Below are 14255 nucleotides of genomic sequence, written 5' to 3'. Positions count from 1 at the left end.
GACTTGGTATAACTTGAATTGAAGTGGGTTGAGGCAAGAGAGGAGCACTGAGGGCAACACCTAGATTTCTGACTTAGTTAACCATTATCTAAAAAGCAATATAGGAGGAAGAGCTGGGCTGGGTTTTCAGAATAAGCCATTTACTAAAGTTCCTCCTTTATACTCATCCCCAAAATTCAAGTCTGGACCTAAAGCTCAGTGTTGAATCTTTGTCAGTTGATTGTTTTACTCAAGCAAAGACTTTCCACCTTAGTATAAAATACTAGGCTAAATATTAAATTTCAAGGAGATCATATTTCATTTATGTGCCAAGAGCTTTTTCATAAATTAGAAGAATAACTTCAACTAAGGAAAAGAAGGAATAAATGTCCTATACCATCCCCAGGGTAAAACATAGGTGAAAGTGAAGTTTTCCACAAGAGGGCAGTATCACCTAATAAATTATGTCACTGAATGCTTCTTCCAACAGGGGTTGAAAGGAGGAGGCTGAAAGGATAGAAAATGTAGGCTTAGGGAGTCATAGGACCTGCCACACCATGAAAACCAAACAGTCCTACCATTTCCAAGGTCATAATTATAGCCACTCCTAAATGACAGGGAGGCCTGGCGTGTTGCGGTTCATGGGGTCACAAAGAGTCAGACACAATTGAGAGACTGAACTGAAGTGACTAGCAGTGGCAGATGTCACCACGGCAGGGAGAATGAGGACATAAAACTCATCAATGGAGGATAAGTGACTGACACACTTGAAAACTCATTCTTATGACTGGATCAGAAGCTACTGCAGATCATATCCACACTCCTTCTAAGTGTTGATATCTCTGTATAACCAGTATTTCATAAGGGTCTTTATTTCCCATCAGATCTTTTTATTCCTAATGGTTTTCCAGCAAATCTTGTCTCTGAAGGTGAGGTTGCAAAGCACAATACAGTTTGTTGCTCTCTTTATTTCATAATGGTGGCTGGTTACTCCAATTATGCTTTCTTTATACCCCAGGGAAAGGAGTGGGACTGAAGTTCAGAGAACCCATGATAATAAAGGCACTTTACATAAATTGCCTCATTTAATCATCACAATAATGCTATTACATACAAACTATTATTTCCCATGTGACAGAACTAGGAAACAGCATACATGTGTCTGTCTGACTCCAAAATGACAGAGAGGGAAGCAGAGGATGGAACTAATTGAGAGAGTAGCATTGAAAGATATACATTCAGTTCAGTTCAGTTCAGTTCAGTTCAGTTCAGTCGCTCAGTCATGTCCAACTCTTTGCAACCCCATGAATTGCAGCATGCCAGGCTTCCCTGTCCATCACAAACTCCCGAAGTTTACTCAAACTCATGCCCATCGAGTCGGTGATGCCATCCAGCCATCTCATTCTCTGTCGTCCCCTTCTCCTCCTGCCATCAATCCCTCCCAGCATCAGGGTCTTTTCCTAATGCGAATGAGTAAACTCTTCGCATGAGGTTGCCAAAGTATTGGAGTTTCAGCTTCAGCATCAGTCCTTTCAATGAACACCCAGGACTTATCTCCTTCAGGATGGACTGGTTGGATCTCCTTGCAGTTCAAGGGACTCTCAAGAGTCTTCTCCAAGACCACAGTTCAAAAGCATCAATTTTTCGGCTCTCAGCTTTCTTCACAGTCCAACTCTCACATCCATACATGACCACTGGAAAAACATAGCCTTGACCAGACAGACCTTTGTTGGCAAAGAAATGTCTCTGCTTTTTAATATGCTATCTAGGTTGGTCATAACATTCCTTCCAAGGAGTAAGCGTCTTTTAATTTCATGGCTGCAGTCACCATCTGCAGTGATTTTGGAGCCCCCCAAAATAAAGTCTGACACTGTTTCCACTGTTTCCCAATCTATTTCCCATGAAGTGATGGGACCAGATGCCATGATCTTAGTTTTCTGAATGTTGAGCTTTAAGTCAACTTTTGCACTCTCCTCTTTCACTTTCATCAAGAGGCTTTTTAGTTCTTCTTCACTTTCTGCCATAAGAGTGGTATCATCTGCATATCTGAGGTTATTGATATGTCTCCTGGCAATCTTGATTCCAGCTTGTGCTTCTTCCAGCCCAGCGTTTCTCATGATGGACTCTGCATTTAAGTTAAATAAGCAGGGTGACAATATACAGACTTGACATATTCCTTTTCCTATTTGGAACCAGTTTGTTGTTCCATGTCCAGTTCTAACTGTTGCTTCCTGACCTGCCTATAGGTTTCTCAAGAGGCAGGTCAGGTGGTCTGGTAGTCCCATCTCTTTCAGAATTTTCCATGGTTTATTGTGATCCACATAGTCAAGGGCTTTGGCATAGTCAATAAAGCAGAAATAGATGTTTTTCTGGAACTCTCTTGCTTTTTCAATGATCCGGCAGATTTTGACAATTTGATCTCTGGTTCCTCTGCCTTTTCTAAAACCAGCTTGAACATCGGGAAGTTCTCGGTTCACGTATTGCTGAAGCCTGGCTTGGAGAATTTTGAGCATTACTTTACTAGTGTGTGAGATGAGTGCAATTATGTGGTAGTTTGAGCATTCTTTGGGATTGCCTTTCTTAGGGATTGGAATGAAAACTGACCTTTTCCAGTCCTGTGACCACTGCTGAGTTTTCCAAATTTGCTGGCATATTGAGTGCAGCACTTTCACGGCATCATCTTTCAGGATTTGAAATAGCTCAACTGGAATTCCATCACCTCCACTAGCTTTGTTCATAGTGATGCTTTCTAAGGCCCACTTGACTTCACATTCCAGGATGTCTGGCTCTAGGTGAGTGATCACACCATTGTGATTATCTGGGTCATGAAGATCTTTTTTGTACAGTTCTTCTGTGCATTCTTGCCACCTCTTCTTAGTATCTTCTGCTTCTGTTAGGTCCACACCATTTCTGTCCTTTATTGAGCCCATTTTTGCATTAAATGTTCCCTTGGTATCTCTAACTTTCTTAAAGAGATCTCTAGTCTTTCCCATGCTGTTGTTTTCCTCTATTTCTTTGCATTGATCACTGAGGAAGGCTTTCTTATCTCTCCTGGCTATTCCTTGGAACTCTGCATTCAAATGGGAATATCTTTCCTTTTCTCCTTTGCTTTTTGCTTCTCTTCTTTTCACAGCTATTTGTAAGGCCTCCTCAGACAACCATTTTGCCTTTTTGCATTTCTTTTCCACGGGAATGATCATGATCCCTGTCTCCTGTACAATGTCACGAACCTCCGTCCATAGTTCATCAGGCTCTCTGTCTATCAGATCTAGTCCCTTAACTCTATTTCTCACTTCCACTGTATAGTCATAAGGGATTTGATTTAGGTCATACCTGAATAGTATAGTGGTTATCCCTACTGTCTTCAGTTTAAGTCTAAATTTGGCAATAAGGAGTTCATGATCTGAGCCACAGTCAGCTCCCAGTCTTGTTTTTGCTGACTGTATAGAGCTTCTCCATCTTTGGCTGCAAAGAATATAATCAATCTGATTTTGGTGTTGGCCATTTGGTGATGTCCATGTGTAGAGTCTTCTCTTGTGTTGTTGGAAGAAGGTGTTTCCTATGACCAGTGCGTTCTCTTGGCAAAACTCTATTAGCCTTTGCCCTGCTTCATTCTGTACTCCAAGGCCAAATTTGCCTGTTACTCCAGGTGTTTCTTGACTTCCTACTTTAGCATTCCAGTCCCCTATAATGAAAAGGGCATCTTTTTTGGGTGTTAGTTCTAAAAGGTCTTGTAGGTCTTCATAGAATCATTCAACTTTGGCTTCTTCAGCGTTACTGGTTGGGGCATAGGCTTGGATTACCGTGATATTGAATCGTTTTTCTTGGAAATGAACAGAAATCATTCTGTTGTTTTTGAGATTGCATCCAAGTACTGCATTTCGGACTCTTTTGTTGACTATGATGGCTACTCCATTTCTTCTAAGGGATTCCTGCCCACAGTAGTAGATATAATGGTCATCTGAGTTAAATTCACCCATTCCAGTCCATTTTAGTTTGCATAGGTCAAATAGATAATCAGTGGGAATTTGCTATATGATGCATACAGCTCAAATCTGATGCTCTGTGACAAACTAGAGGGCTGGGATGGGATGGGGGGTGGGGAGAGGTTCAAGAGGGAGGAAACATATGTATACCTATAGCTGATTCATGTTGTTGTATGGCAGAAACCAACACAATATTGTAAAGCAATTATCCTCTAATTAGAAATAAATTTAAAAAAAACTTTCAAATTCACCAAGCTGCTCCTTCAGGAAGCCTTATTTAAAACCTAAATCATGACCTATCCAAGACAGTCAGTGACAGTGTGTCTACTGTATAAGACATTATTTTACATGTCATTTCTTACCTAGGTACATGGACATGCATATATGCTAAGTTGCTTTAGCAACTTTTGTCCAGCTCTTTGCAAACTCATATACTGTAGCCCATCAGGTTCCTCTGTCCATGAAATTCCAGGCAAGAACATTGGAGTGGGTTGCCATGCTCCCTTCCAGGGGATCTTCCCAACCCAGGGATCGAACCTGCATCTCTTATGTCTCCTGCACTGGCCAGCAGGTTTTTACCACTAGTGCCACTAGGTACATGGGCAGGCATGGCTTAATCTTAAGGACCAGCAGGTTTTAATAATATAATAAATCAGTGGGATCCTATATATTTTCATCCTTACTAACTGAGATAATTTGGACATAGAGCAGGAGAAAAATGGAGGAAATAAAAAATGGCTTGGTTTACTAAGGGTATGGTGGTCCCAGTCACTGAGATCAGGAGCTTATGAGAAGAAGATGATGTATTAGGTTTTGAGCATGTTTTGTGTGAAATGCTTCTGAGAAATCTAAGTATAAATGTCCAGTAGGAAGTTGGCCACAGGGGTCTAGGGCATAAGAGATATAGTCATCAACATACAGTTGATAGTTGAAACTTGGGGATCAGGTGAGATTTTTCCATGGTATATTAATGAAAATAGAAAGGGTAGAACTAGGGGAAACACTGGCATTTAAAAGGAATGGGCAGAGGAAGAGCAAGTGGTAGAGGAACCTCATTTAGAAAATGAACAGAGAGGTAAAAAAAGAAAAGCAATAGAATATCTTGAAAGCAAGAAAGGAAAGTTTCACAAAGAAGGGAATAATCCAGAGCAACAATGTCACATGCCATATGTAAGTCATATATGATGAAGACTGGAAATAACCCACTGACTTTGACAACTAGGAGGTTTCATATATATATATATATATATATATTATATATATATATATACACACACACACACGTGTGTGTGTGCGTGCATGTGTGTGTGTGCATGTGTGTGTATATAATGAGAGAGAGAGAAAGAGAGAAGTTTCAGTGGACTTCTGGGGGTCAAATTCAGACTGCAGTGGGTGGAAAGATAAATGATAAGTAAGAGAAAACAGTGAGTATACACTCTCCTTCTGGATATGAATTAAAAGAAGAGACTGGATATGAACTAATAAAAATAAATGCAAAAAAAAAGAAGATGGGGCAGAAGCCAGAGGGGGAAGTATGACTGCAGGAAGACACTTAAATTTTTTTCTAATAAAAATAATTAAGATGGAAAAGCTTAGGGATGTGTATAAGATAAAGGAAACAAACTAACAGAAGGGGAGAAGTATGAACTCCAGTAGTACAAAACAAATATACAGCAGCAAAATGAAAGGGAGACAAATGGAAACCTCACCAATAGGCAGATGCTTTGACAACAATAGAATGACTGTCTTTATTTTCCTCCTCTTTATGCCACTCTACTTACCTGGAAAGCTTTTCCCCTCCTGATGGTTTCTTATCAAATTCTACCCATCTTTTAGCTAAGATTCCACCTTCTCAATGAGATCTTACTCTAATCATCTCTTCTGAAGTGCCTTTTCTTTCTCTTGAACTCTGACAGCAATTTCGGTCAACAATTCATTTGACAATCACCCTTACCCTGTGGAATCTCCTTTATGGCTTTCTTAAAAAATGTATTGCTAATTAATTTGTCATACGTGTGTCTTTTCTACCCTGTTAGACTGCACACTCCTCAAGAGCAGGCTTCTTATCTTAGAGTTTGCAACAGCCTCCAGAGGGCCTACCATGCTGGGAATAGGGTCTCTTTAAGTATATGTGTTTCAGCAGTGGCAGCCTCGTGTGAAGGAGTAGATGGGAAAACAGTAGGTTAGATAGGCCCTTGGCGTGTAATGAGTCATTTAGTTCTCTCAAAGGCAAATAAGGATTCTAAGTCCTACAGAGGTAAAATAAATTTATCCAAGATAACATGGGTAGCATGTGACAGTACTAGGATTTGAACCAAAGGCCCTTTCTCTGATGCCATTCTGCTTCAGTTGTCTGCAAAATTCCGTTCATGTGAAACACCTCTTTCCTTGATATTGATAGAGACATACCTCTATTGAGGTTATTACCAACCAAGAGGTTTCAGTGGCCCCTGCACCTTACAGCAAATCTCCCTGTACCTTACCTCCTGACAATCAGCTTGAGGGTCCGGAAGGAGCCTTTGATGAGGATGAGAGCCTCTTGGCGGGAGCCATACAATGGAGTGCCATTGATATTCACCAGCTCATCACCAGTCCTCATCTTCTGGGACAAGGCTGCCTTGCCTCCATCTTCAATCTGTATTGTAGAGAACAAAACAGAAAGCAGGTGGTGAGGTGACTCCTTCCCCAAAATTCTACTTCCTGGCTCCTCCTAACCTCTGAGCCACATGAAGGCCTGGGGGATGACACCAAGATGCTTGAAAGAACAGTTAAGAAGCTGGTCACAGGCCATTATTTACTGAAAGCAAAGCCCGGGCATGCCCTCAAGAGAGAAGGCACCACAGATATAATGCAATCTCTGCCCTGGAGGAATCCACAGTCCATCTGGGGAGACAATGCTTCTAAATAACAAAATAATATTTTAAGAAACCTCAGTGTGTGAGCATAGGATAGCAATCCATGAACACTAAATTAGGGCCAGAAGAACGAGGCTCAAAATGACTTTTGTCAAGATTTTTTCTCTGAGTAGGCTCTGAAGTCTGACAAACTTGAGCATGAGTCTTGGCTCTAGTAGTTCCTAGCTGTGTGACCCCAAGGAAGTTACCTAACATCTCCATGTCTCAATGGCCCCAAATGAGAAATACAGAAAATAAGCGTCCCTACCTCACAGGGCCATTAGTTTATGAAGTGTCTGGGGGCAGTAAGTTCTCAGTGAATGTGAGCTCTGATTATTGCAGCAAGGGGGTTGACTCTGAAGACTTTGAAGGTGGCTTCCAGCTCAACCTTCTGTGAATGGAATCACAAAATATACAAAGGTCATTTATCAATACCTCTTCAACAAGTGCCTAGCACAATGCTTCCAGTGTCTGTCACACAGTGGGCACTGGTAAAACTTGGGAATATAGGTATTACCTGTTCCACCACAGCCTACAGAATTTCCACTGGTCAAGGGCAATCTTGGCAGGAATGTAGTGAGGCTGGGAGGTAGGCATTGAAACCAAAGGAAGAACTACCAACCACTGGAGTAGGCGAAAGCAAAGCAGAATGTCCCTTAAGGATCCTTATTTACATCAACTTTTGTATATTACATTTTTTCTATCACAGAGGTGAGTTCTACCTATGGCAACATTAATTTCATCCATGGTGACAGGAGTCATCTCATCCATCCTTTAATCTATTCTAAAGTTTTTGGTTAATTTTTGGTAAAGTTTTTGTATGCAAGGGACAACATGCTAACTGCTAGAGATACAGAAATTAATGAGGCACACATAGCTCCCAGATTCAGGTGTGGATTACCATCTAAAGTTCATACGTCCATGGAGATGGGCAGGTGAAAAAAGGTCCAACCTATGAATGGAATCAAGAAGAGATGTTTGTTTGTTTGTTTATTTCTGTCGGGGGCAAAAAAATTTGAAGATGATTAAACCATATAATTCTTAGGGAAAGTCAAGTTCTAAACTGGACAACTAAGGACTGGTTTTTGCTGCAGGTATTTTTACATTTATCTACTCTTGTTCCAATCTTTCTTTCAGTCTTTTATAGCATTGCTCCAATCTATCCCAATATTGTGTAAGTTAGAATATTGATGAGCTTTTGGTTGGCCAGCTCATGTGCAATTTGGCAGATGAGACCTCCTGAGCTCAGAGAAAAATGTTAATTCAGGATTTAAAAAATCCCATCAAATAAATTGAAGTTCTGACTTAAATCACAGACTGTTATTAAATTTATTGCTGATAACCCAACATTTTTTAAAATTAACCTTTGTCTGACAAATCATAGGTTAGCCAAGTGACATTGAATATATATACCTTTGTTCTAGTACCTGGGCCACCACTCAAGACAAAACAAGCCAATATTGGTAAATGGGGAACAACTTTCAGCAAATTAATTAGGATCTCTTATTTCCATTGTCATCATCATTATTACTTCACAGTCACTGCTGCCAAAAAAGAAAAAGAAGTAAAATGCTATACTTGAATGTCAGAAGTTCTATGTGAATGACTTATTCCTTTGGCATCCATGGAAAGTATCAGGCAGGATTTTCAACAGGCATTAGTTATCAGAAAGGGCTTCCTTAGGCTAACAAAGAACCATAAACAGGAGTCTAACTAATGAATACTAATAGATTTTTCCTGTTGATGTACATTAATCTTAATTCACTCTACCTATTTTTAAATTCACATAACTCAATTATCCATATTACCATTAACCACAGCAAGTCTTTCCTTCAATTCAGTTCAGTTCAGTTCAGTCGCTCAGTCGTGTCCGACTCTTTGCGACCCCATGAACCGCAGCACGCCAGGCCTCCCTGTCCATCACCAACTCCTGGAGTCCACCCAAACCCATGTCCATTGTGTCGGTGATGCCATCCAACCATCTCATCCTCTGTCATCCTGTTCTTCTCCTGCCCTCAATCTTTCCCAGCATCAGGGTCTTTTCAAATGAGTCAGCTCTCCGCATCAGGTGGAGAGCTTCAATATGTATTGATATTAAGTACCACCTCGGGTTTATTAAGCACTTTGTTATATCAACAAGATTTGTTTATTCTAGATGAAAAAATGAAAGGGGGTACCTCTTAAACCAAAATGCTTAATTATGGCTGCATCAAAAGCTCAGGCATTTTTCATTCCCTACTGCCACTCTGGCTGCCACCATCTGAATCCTTGCAGGGACTCTTTCTTGGAATGTAGCCTCAAGCCAATTGTTCATGCCACTTTTTCTGTTCCATGCCTTTTCTCAGTCATCAGCAGCATCACCTTCAGAACATGAATAATAATAATTCCATTTTAGCCCAAGTGTGAGGATTTGCAGACAACAAACCAGAAAATTATGGGCACTCAGCACAATCCCAAAGTACAGACAGGGCCAGATCAGGAAATGAAACTCCATTTGGTTGAAGAGCCCTTGGACTATACTTCAAACTAGCTCTTTCCCAGACCCAGGGAATTCACTGAGCTATACAACAGATTCCTTCTTACTCCTCCTGACTTTTGGATTCTCGTAAAAAGTATTGCTCACTGGTCTTCCTCCTCCTTCCTCCACCTCTATATTCATGGGATCTAGCATGTTTTCCATTTATTGTTTGGCATCCTGACAGCCAGTTCTCCAGGTCAATGGCTCAACCACATATTTGTTTATATAAAAGATAAAGCAGCTGTTCATTTTTTCTAGCAAGGAAAAGGAAAGAAAAGGGAAAGAAGAAAGGGCAAAAAAAACAATATGTATATTCTTCTATAAAAGATATTGTTTTTCCCTTCCTACAGTGCAACTTATAACTGGTTGGAGTGCAGGAGAGGTGTGAATCAACAAACATGTTTGGAATAGCATGTCCTGCTTGAGGGGCTATACAGCATCATTTGATGCTATCCATTCAGTATGGCTGGTCAACTTTCCAGCTCTTCCTGAATCAGCCCTTCAAGGTTTCTTTCTTGTTTCATTTGAAGTGTGGTGAATTCTCAGATTGTACCCAGACACACTGGAATATCAGTAATAAACACACATCTTTACAAAGACCAATGTAAACAATGGTTAACTTATGTGTCACTTTGGATTATTTAAGTGATCATTGGGCTCGCAGTGAGTGGCTCAAATAATTGAAAATTGATTGCATAGTCAAATAGCCAAAAGCCAGCTGGTGTTTGGAAAGTTGGGAAGGGATGATACACCTTGTGTGTGTCTGTGTGTGTGTATGTGTCTGTGTGTGTTCACTCAGTCGTGGCTGACTCTTTGCAACCCTATGGACTGTAGCTCACTAGGCTCCTCTGTCCATAGGATCTCCCAGACAAGAATTCTGGAGTGGGGTTGCCATTTCCTCCTCCAGGCCATCTCCCAGACCCAGGGATTGAACCTGTGTCTCCCATGTCTCTTGCATTGGCAGGTGGATTCTTTACCACTGAGCCACCTGGGAAGCCCAATTGACCTTGGAGAAGTCCCTTTCCCCTCCTTTGGCCTTTTCTACCCTTATTGGTTAAAAAGTGGGGGGTCTGACTAGATGACCTCTGAGGACCTGTGGATCTCTGACATTCAGTGACCTGTGTACAGTTAGCAAAGTCATGCATTATCATTCTGCTGACACAGATAATCCCACTGTGCTCTGCCTTCACTCATGTTTCTTTCCTATGAAACTGACTAAGCAACATCCATCTCTCATTTCCCTGTGGTATTTATCCATTGTTTCAGAGTGGTCCATCAAGGTTGAAACATTTGTAAAAGCACAGCTGGGATACTGAGAGAAATAGATTCCTGAAGCCCCATTTTGTGCTAATGAGCTGGTGAACTGGAAATTTTTGATGAATCCTCAATGAAGCATGAAATGCTCTAATATCTGTCAACAAAGTGACAAACTGGCTTCTTGAGAGTAAAGACAAAGAAAATGGACTTAACAGTATTTACTGGCTTTCTAGTAGCTTTTATACTAAACAAAAGATATTAGCAGATACTTGGGGTTCCCGGGTAGTGGTGAAGAATCTGCCTGCCAATGCAGGAGATGTGGGTTCCATCCCTAAACCAGGAAGATCCCCTGGAGTAGGAAATGGCAACCCACTCTAGTATTCTTGCCTGGAAACTCCATGGACAGAGGACCCTGGTGGGCTATAGTCCACGGGGTTGCAAAGTATTGGACATGACTGGATGACTAAGCACACACACATGGCAGATACTTGCTTAAGTTTTTTGACTAAACTAGGAAATATGAGAAAGTGAAAGAAAGAAAAGTTAAACCAGATTTATCTTGTGGAAAAAATGCATCAGCAGGAGAAATATCATCAGTAACAATAACCAGCAGGTACTGAATCCTTATTACAATAGTGTAAGAGCAGTATTAAAAGTCAATGGTGATTGGTTCAAGATGGTGGAATAGAAGGACATGTGCTCACCTCCTCCTGTGAGAGCACTGAGATTGCAACTAGCCGTTGAAGAACCAGTGACAGAAGGACGCTGGAACCCACCAAAAAAGATACCCCATGCCCAAAGACAAAGGAGAAGACACAATGAGACAGTAGGAGGGGCACAATAACAATAAAATCAAATCCCATATCGGTAGGGTTAGGTGACCCACAAACTGGAGAACAGTAATACAAAAGAAGTTCTACCACTATTGTGAAGATTCTGAGCCCCATATCAGGGTTCCCAACCTGAGGATCTGGCAAAGGGAGTAGAAATTGCCAGGGGATCTGACTTTGAAGGCCAGCAGGATTCAATTGCAGGACCTCCACAAGACTAGGGGAAACAGAGGCTCCACACTTGGAGGGCATAAACAAAATCTTGTGTGTATCAGGACTGACAGGGAAGGAACAGTGACCTCATAAGAGACTGAACTAGGCATACCTGCTGGTGTTGGAGTGTCTCCTGTGAGGCATGGGTCAGTGGCAGCTTGCTGCAGGGACAGGGGCACTGCCAACAGCAGTCCTGGGAGGTGCCCTTTGACATGAGCCCTCTTGGAGATCGCCATTAGCCCTAACATAGAGCCTGTAGACCCTAGGACTGGGTCACCTGAGGCCAAACCACTAACAGGGAGGCCATGCAGTCCCATCCATCAGCAGACAACTGGATTAAAGTTTTACTGAGCATAGCCCTGCCTGCCAGAGCAAGACTCAGTTTTTCCTACCACCACTCCCCCCATCAGGAACCTTGCACAAGCCTCTTAAATAGCCTTATTCATAAGAGGGCAATCAGAAGAAGCAAAAACTACAATCCTACAGCCTCCAGAATGAAAACCACAATTACAGAAAGTTAATCAAAATGAAAAGGTAGAGGATTATATTTCAGATGAAGGAACAAGATAAAACCCCAGAAAAACAATCAAATGAAGTGGAAATAGGCAAAGTTCTAGGAAAAGAATTCAGAATAATGATGAAGATGATCTAGGAACTTGGAAAAAGAATGGAAAAGATGCAAGAAATGCTTACCAAAAACCTAGAAGAACCAAAGAACAAGCAAACAGAGATGAACAATATAGTAGAAGGAATCAATAGCAGAATAACTGAGGCAGAAAAACAGATAATTGACCTGGAAGATGGAATGGTAGAAATTACTGTCACAAAACAGAATATAGAAAAAATAATGAAAAAAATGAAGACAGGCTAAGAGAACTCTGGGACAACATTAAACACACCAACATTCATATTACAGGGGTCCCAGAAGAAGAGAGAGAGAAGGGACTCAAGAAAATATCTGAAGAGCTAATAGTTGAAAATTTCCATAACATGGGAAAGGAAATAGCCAGAGAGGCCCAGGTAGGATAAACCCAAGGAGGAATACACCAAGACATAGTAATCAAACTGACAAAAATTAAAGAGAAAGATAAAATATTAAAAGCAACCAGGAAGAAATGACAAATAACATACTTTAAGGGAACGCCCATAAAGTTATCAGTTGATTTATCAACAGAAACTCTACAAGCCAGAAGGGAATGGCATGATATATTTAAAGTTCTGAAAAGGAAGTACCCACAACCATAAATAGTCTACCCAACAAGAGTCTTGTTCAGGTTTCACGGAGAAATCAAACGCTTTCCAGACAAGCAAAAGTTAAGAGAATACAGCACCACCAAACCAGCTTTACAACAAATGCTAAAGGAACTTCTCTAGGCAGGAAACACAAGAAAATGAAAAGAGTGACAGAAAAATAAATTCAAAACAATTAAGAAAATAGTAATAGGATAATTGGCAGAGGAGCCTAGTGGGCTCAGCCCATGAGGCTGCAAAAGAGTAGGACATGACTTAGAGACTAAACAATAACAACAACAATATGATTATATGTATCAGTAATTGCCTTAAATCTAAGTGGATTAAATGCACCAACCAAACGACATAGACTGGCTGAGTGTATACAAAAACTAGATTTGAATATATGCTATCTACTATATACCCACTTCGGATCTGGGGACACTTACAGACTGAAAGTAAGGGGATGGGAGAAACTATTCCATGCAAATGGAAATTAAAAAAAGAAGCTGGAGTAGCAATACCCCTATCAGACAAAATAGACTTTAAAACAAAGACTGTTATAAGAGATAAAGAAGGACACTACATAATAATCAAGAATTCAATCCAAGATGAAGACAGAACAGTTACAAATATATATGCACCAACATAGTAGCACCTCAATATGTAAGGTAAATACTAACAACCATAAAGGGAGAAATTGAAAGTAACATAATAACAGTGGGGAACTTTAACACCCCACTTTCATCAATGGACAGATCATACAGACAGAAGATTAATAAGGAAACACAAGCCTTAACTGACACATTAAACCGGGTGGAATTAATTGATATTTATAGAGCATTCCATCCAAAAGCAGCAGACTACACATTTTTCTCAAATGCACATGGAACATTCTCCAGGATTGGCCACATGCTGGGCTACAAGGTAAACCTTGGTAAATATAAGAACATTGAAATCACATAAAGCATCTTTTCTGATCACAATGCAATGAGACGAGAAATAAACTACAAGAAATAAAACTATAAAAAAATACAAATATGTGGCAGTTAAATAATATGTTACTAAACAACCAATGGATCACTGAAGAAATCATAGAGGAAATAAAACAATACCTAGAGAAAAATGAAAATGAAAGCGCAATAGTTCAAAACCTATGGGATGCAGCAAAAGCAGTTCTAAGAGGGAAGTTTGTAGCAATATGATCTTACCTCAGCAAACAAGAAAAATTGCAAGTAAACAACCTAAACTTACACTTAAAAAACTAGAGGAAGATGAACAAACAAAACCTAAAGTTAGTAGAAAGAAATCATAAAAATCCAAGCAGAAATAAATGAAATAAAGACAA

At 40.4% G+C, this 14255-nt stretch overlaps 1 protein-coding gene across 4 annotated transcripts in view; it reads right to left on the bottom strand.

Moving 5' to 3' along the window:
* Positions 1-14255, bottom strand: part of SHROOM4 (shroom family member 4) — a 237390-nt gene that overhangs the window by 115562 nt on the left and 107573 nt on the right. For 3 of the 4 annotated variants that reach the window (XM_043895371.1, XM_043895365.1, XM_043895366.1), the window contains exon 2: positions 6449-6600. In XM_043895371.1, coding sequence (XP_043751306.1) covers positions 6449-6600 — 152 coding nt within the window. Of the gene's footprint in view, positions 1-6448; positions 6601-7127; positions 7251-14255 lie in introns of all 4 variants that reach the window. The other variant, XM_043895367.1, reaches the window with a different exon arrangement.

This window comes from Cervus elaphus, chromosome X (genome assembly GCF_910594005.1).
Source record: "Cervus elaphus chromosome X, mCerEla1.1, whole genome shotgun sequence".
Lineage (NCBI taxonomy): Eukaryota > Metazoa > Chordata > Mammalia > Artiodactyla > Cervidae > Cervus > Cervus elaphus.
Note: the sequence above shows the minus strand (reverse complement) of the source record. Positions and strands in the feature narration are given on the sequence as shown.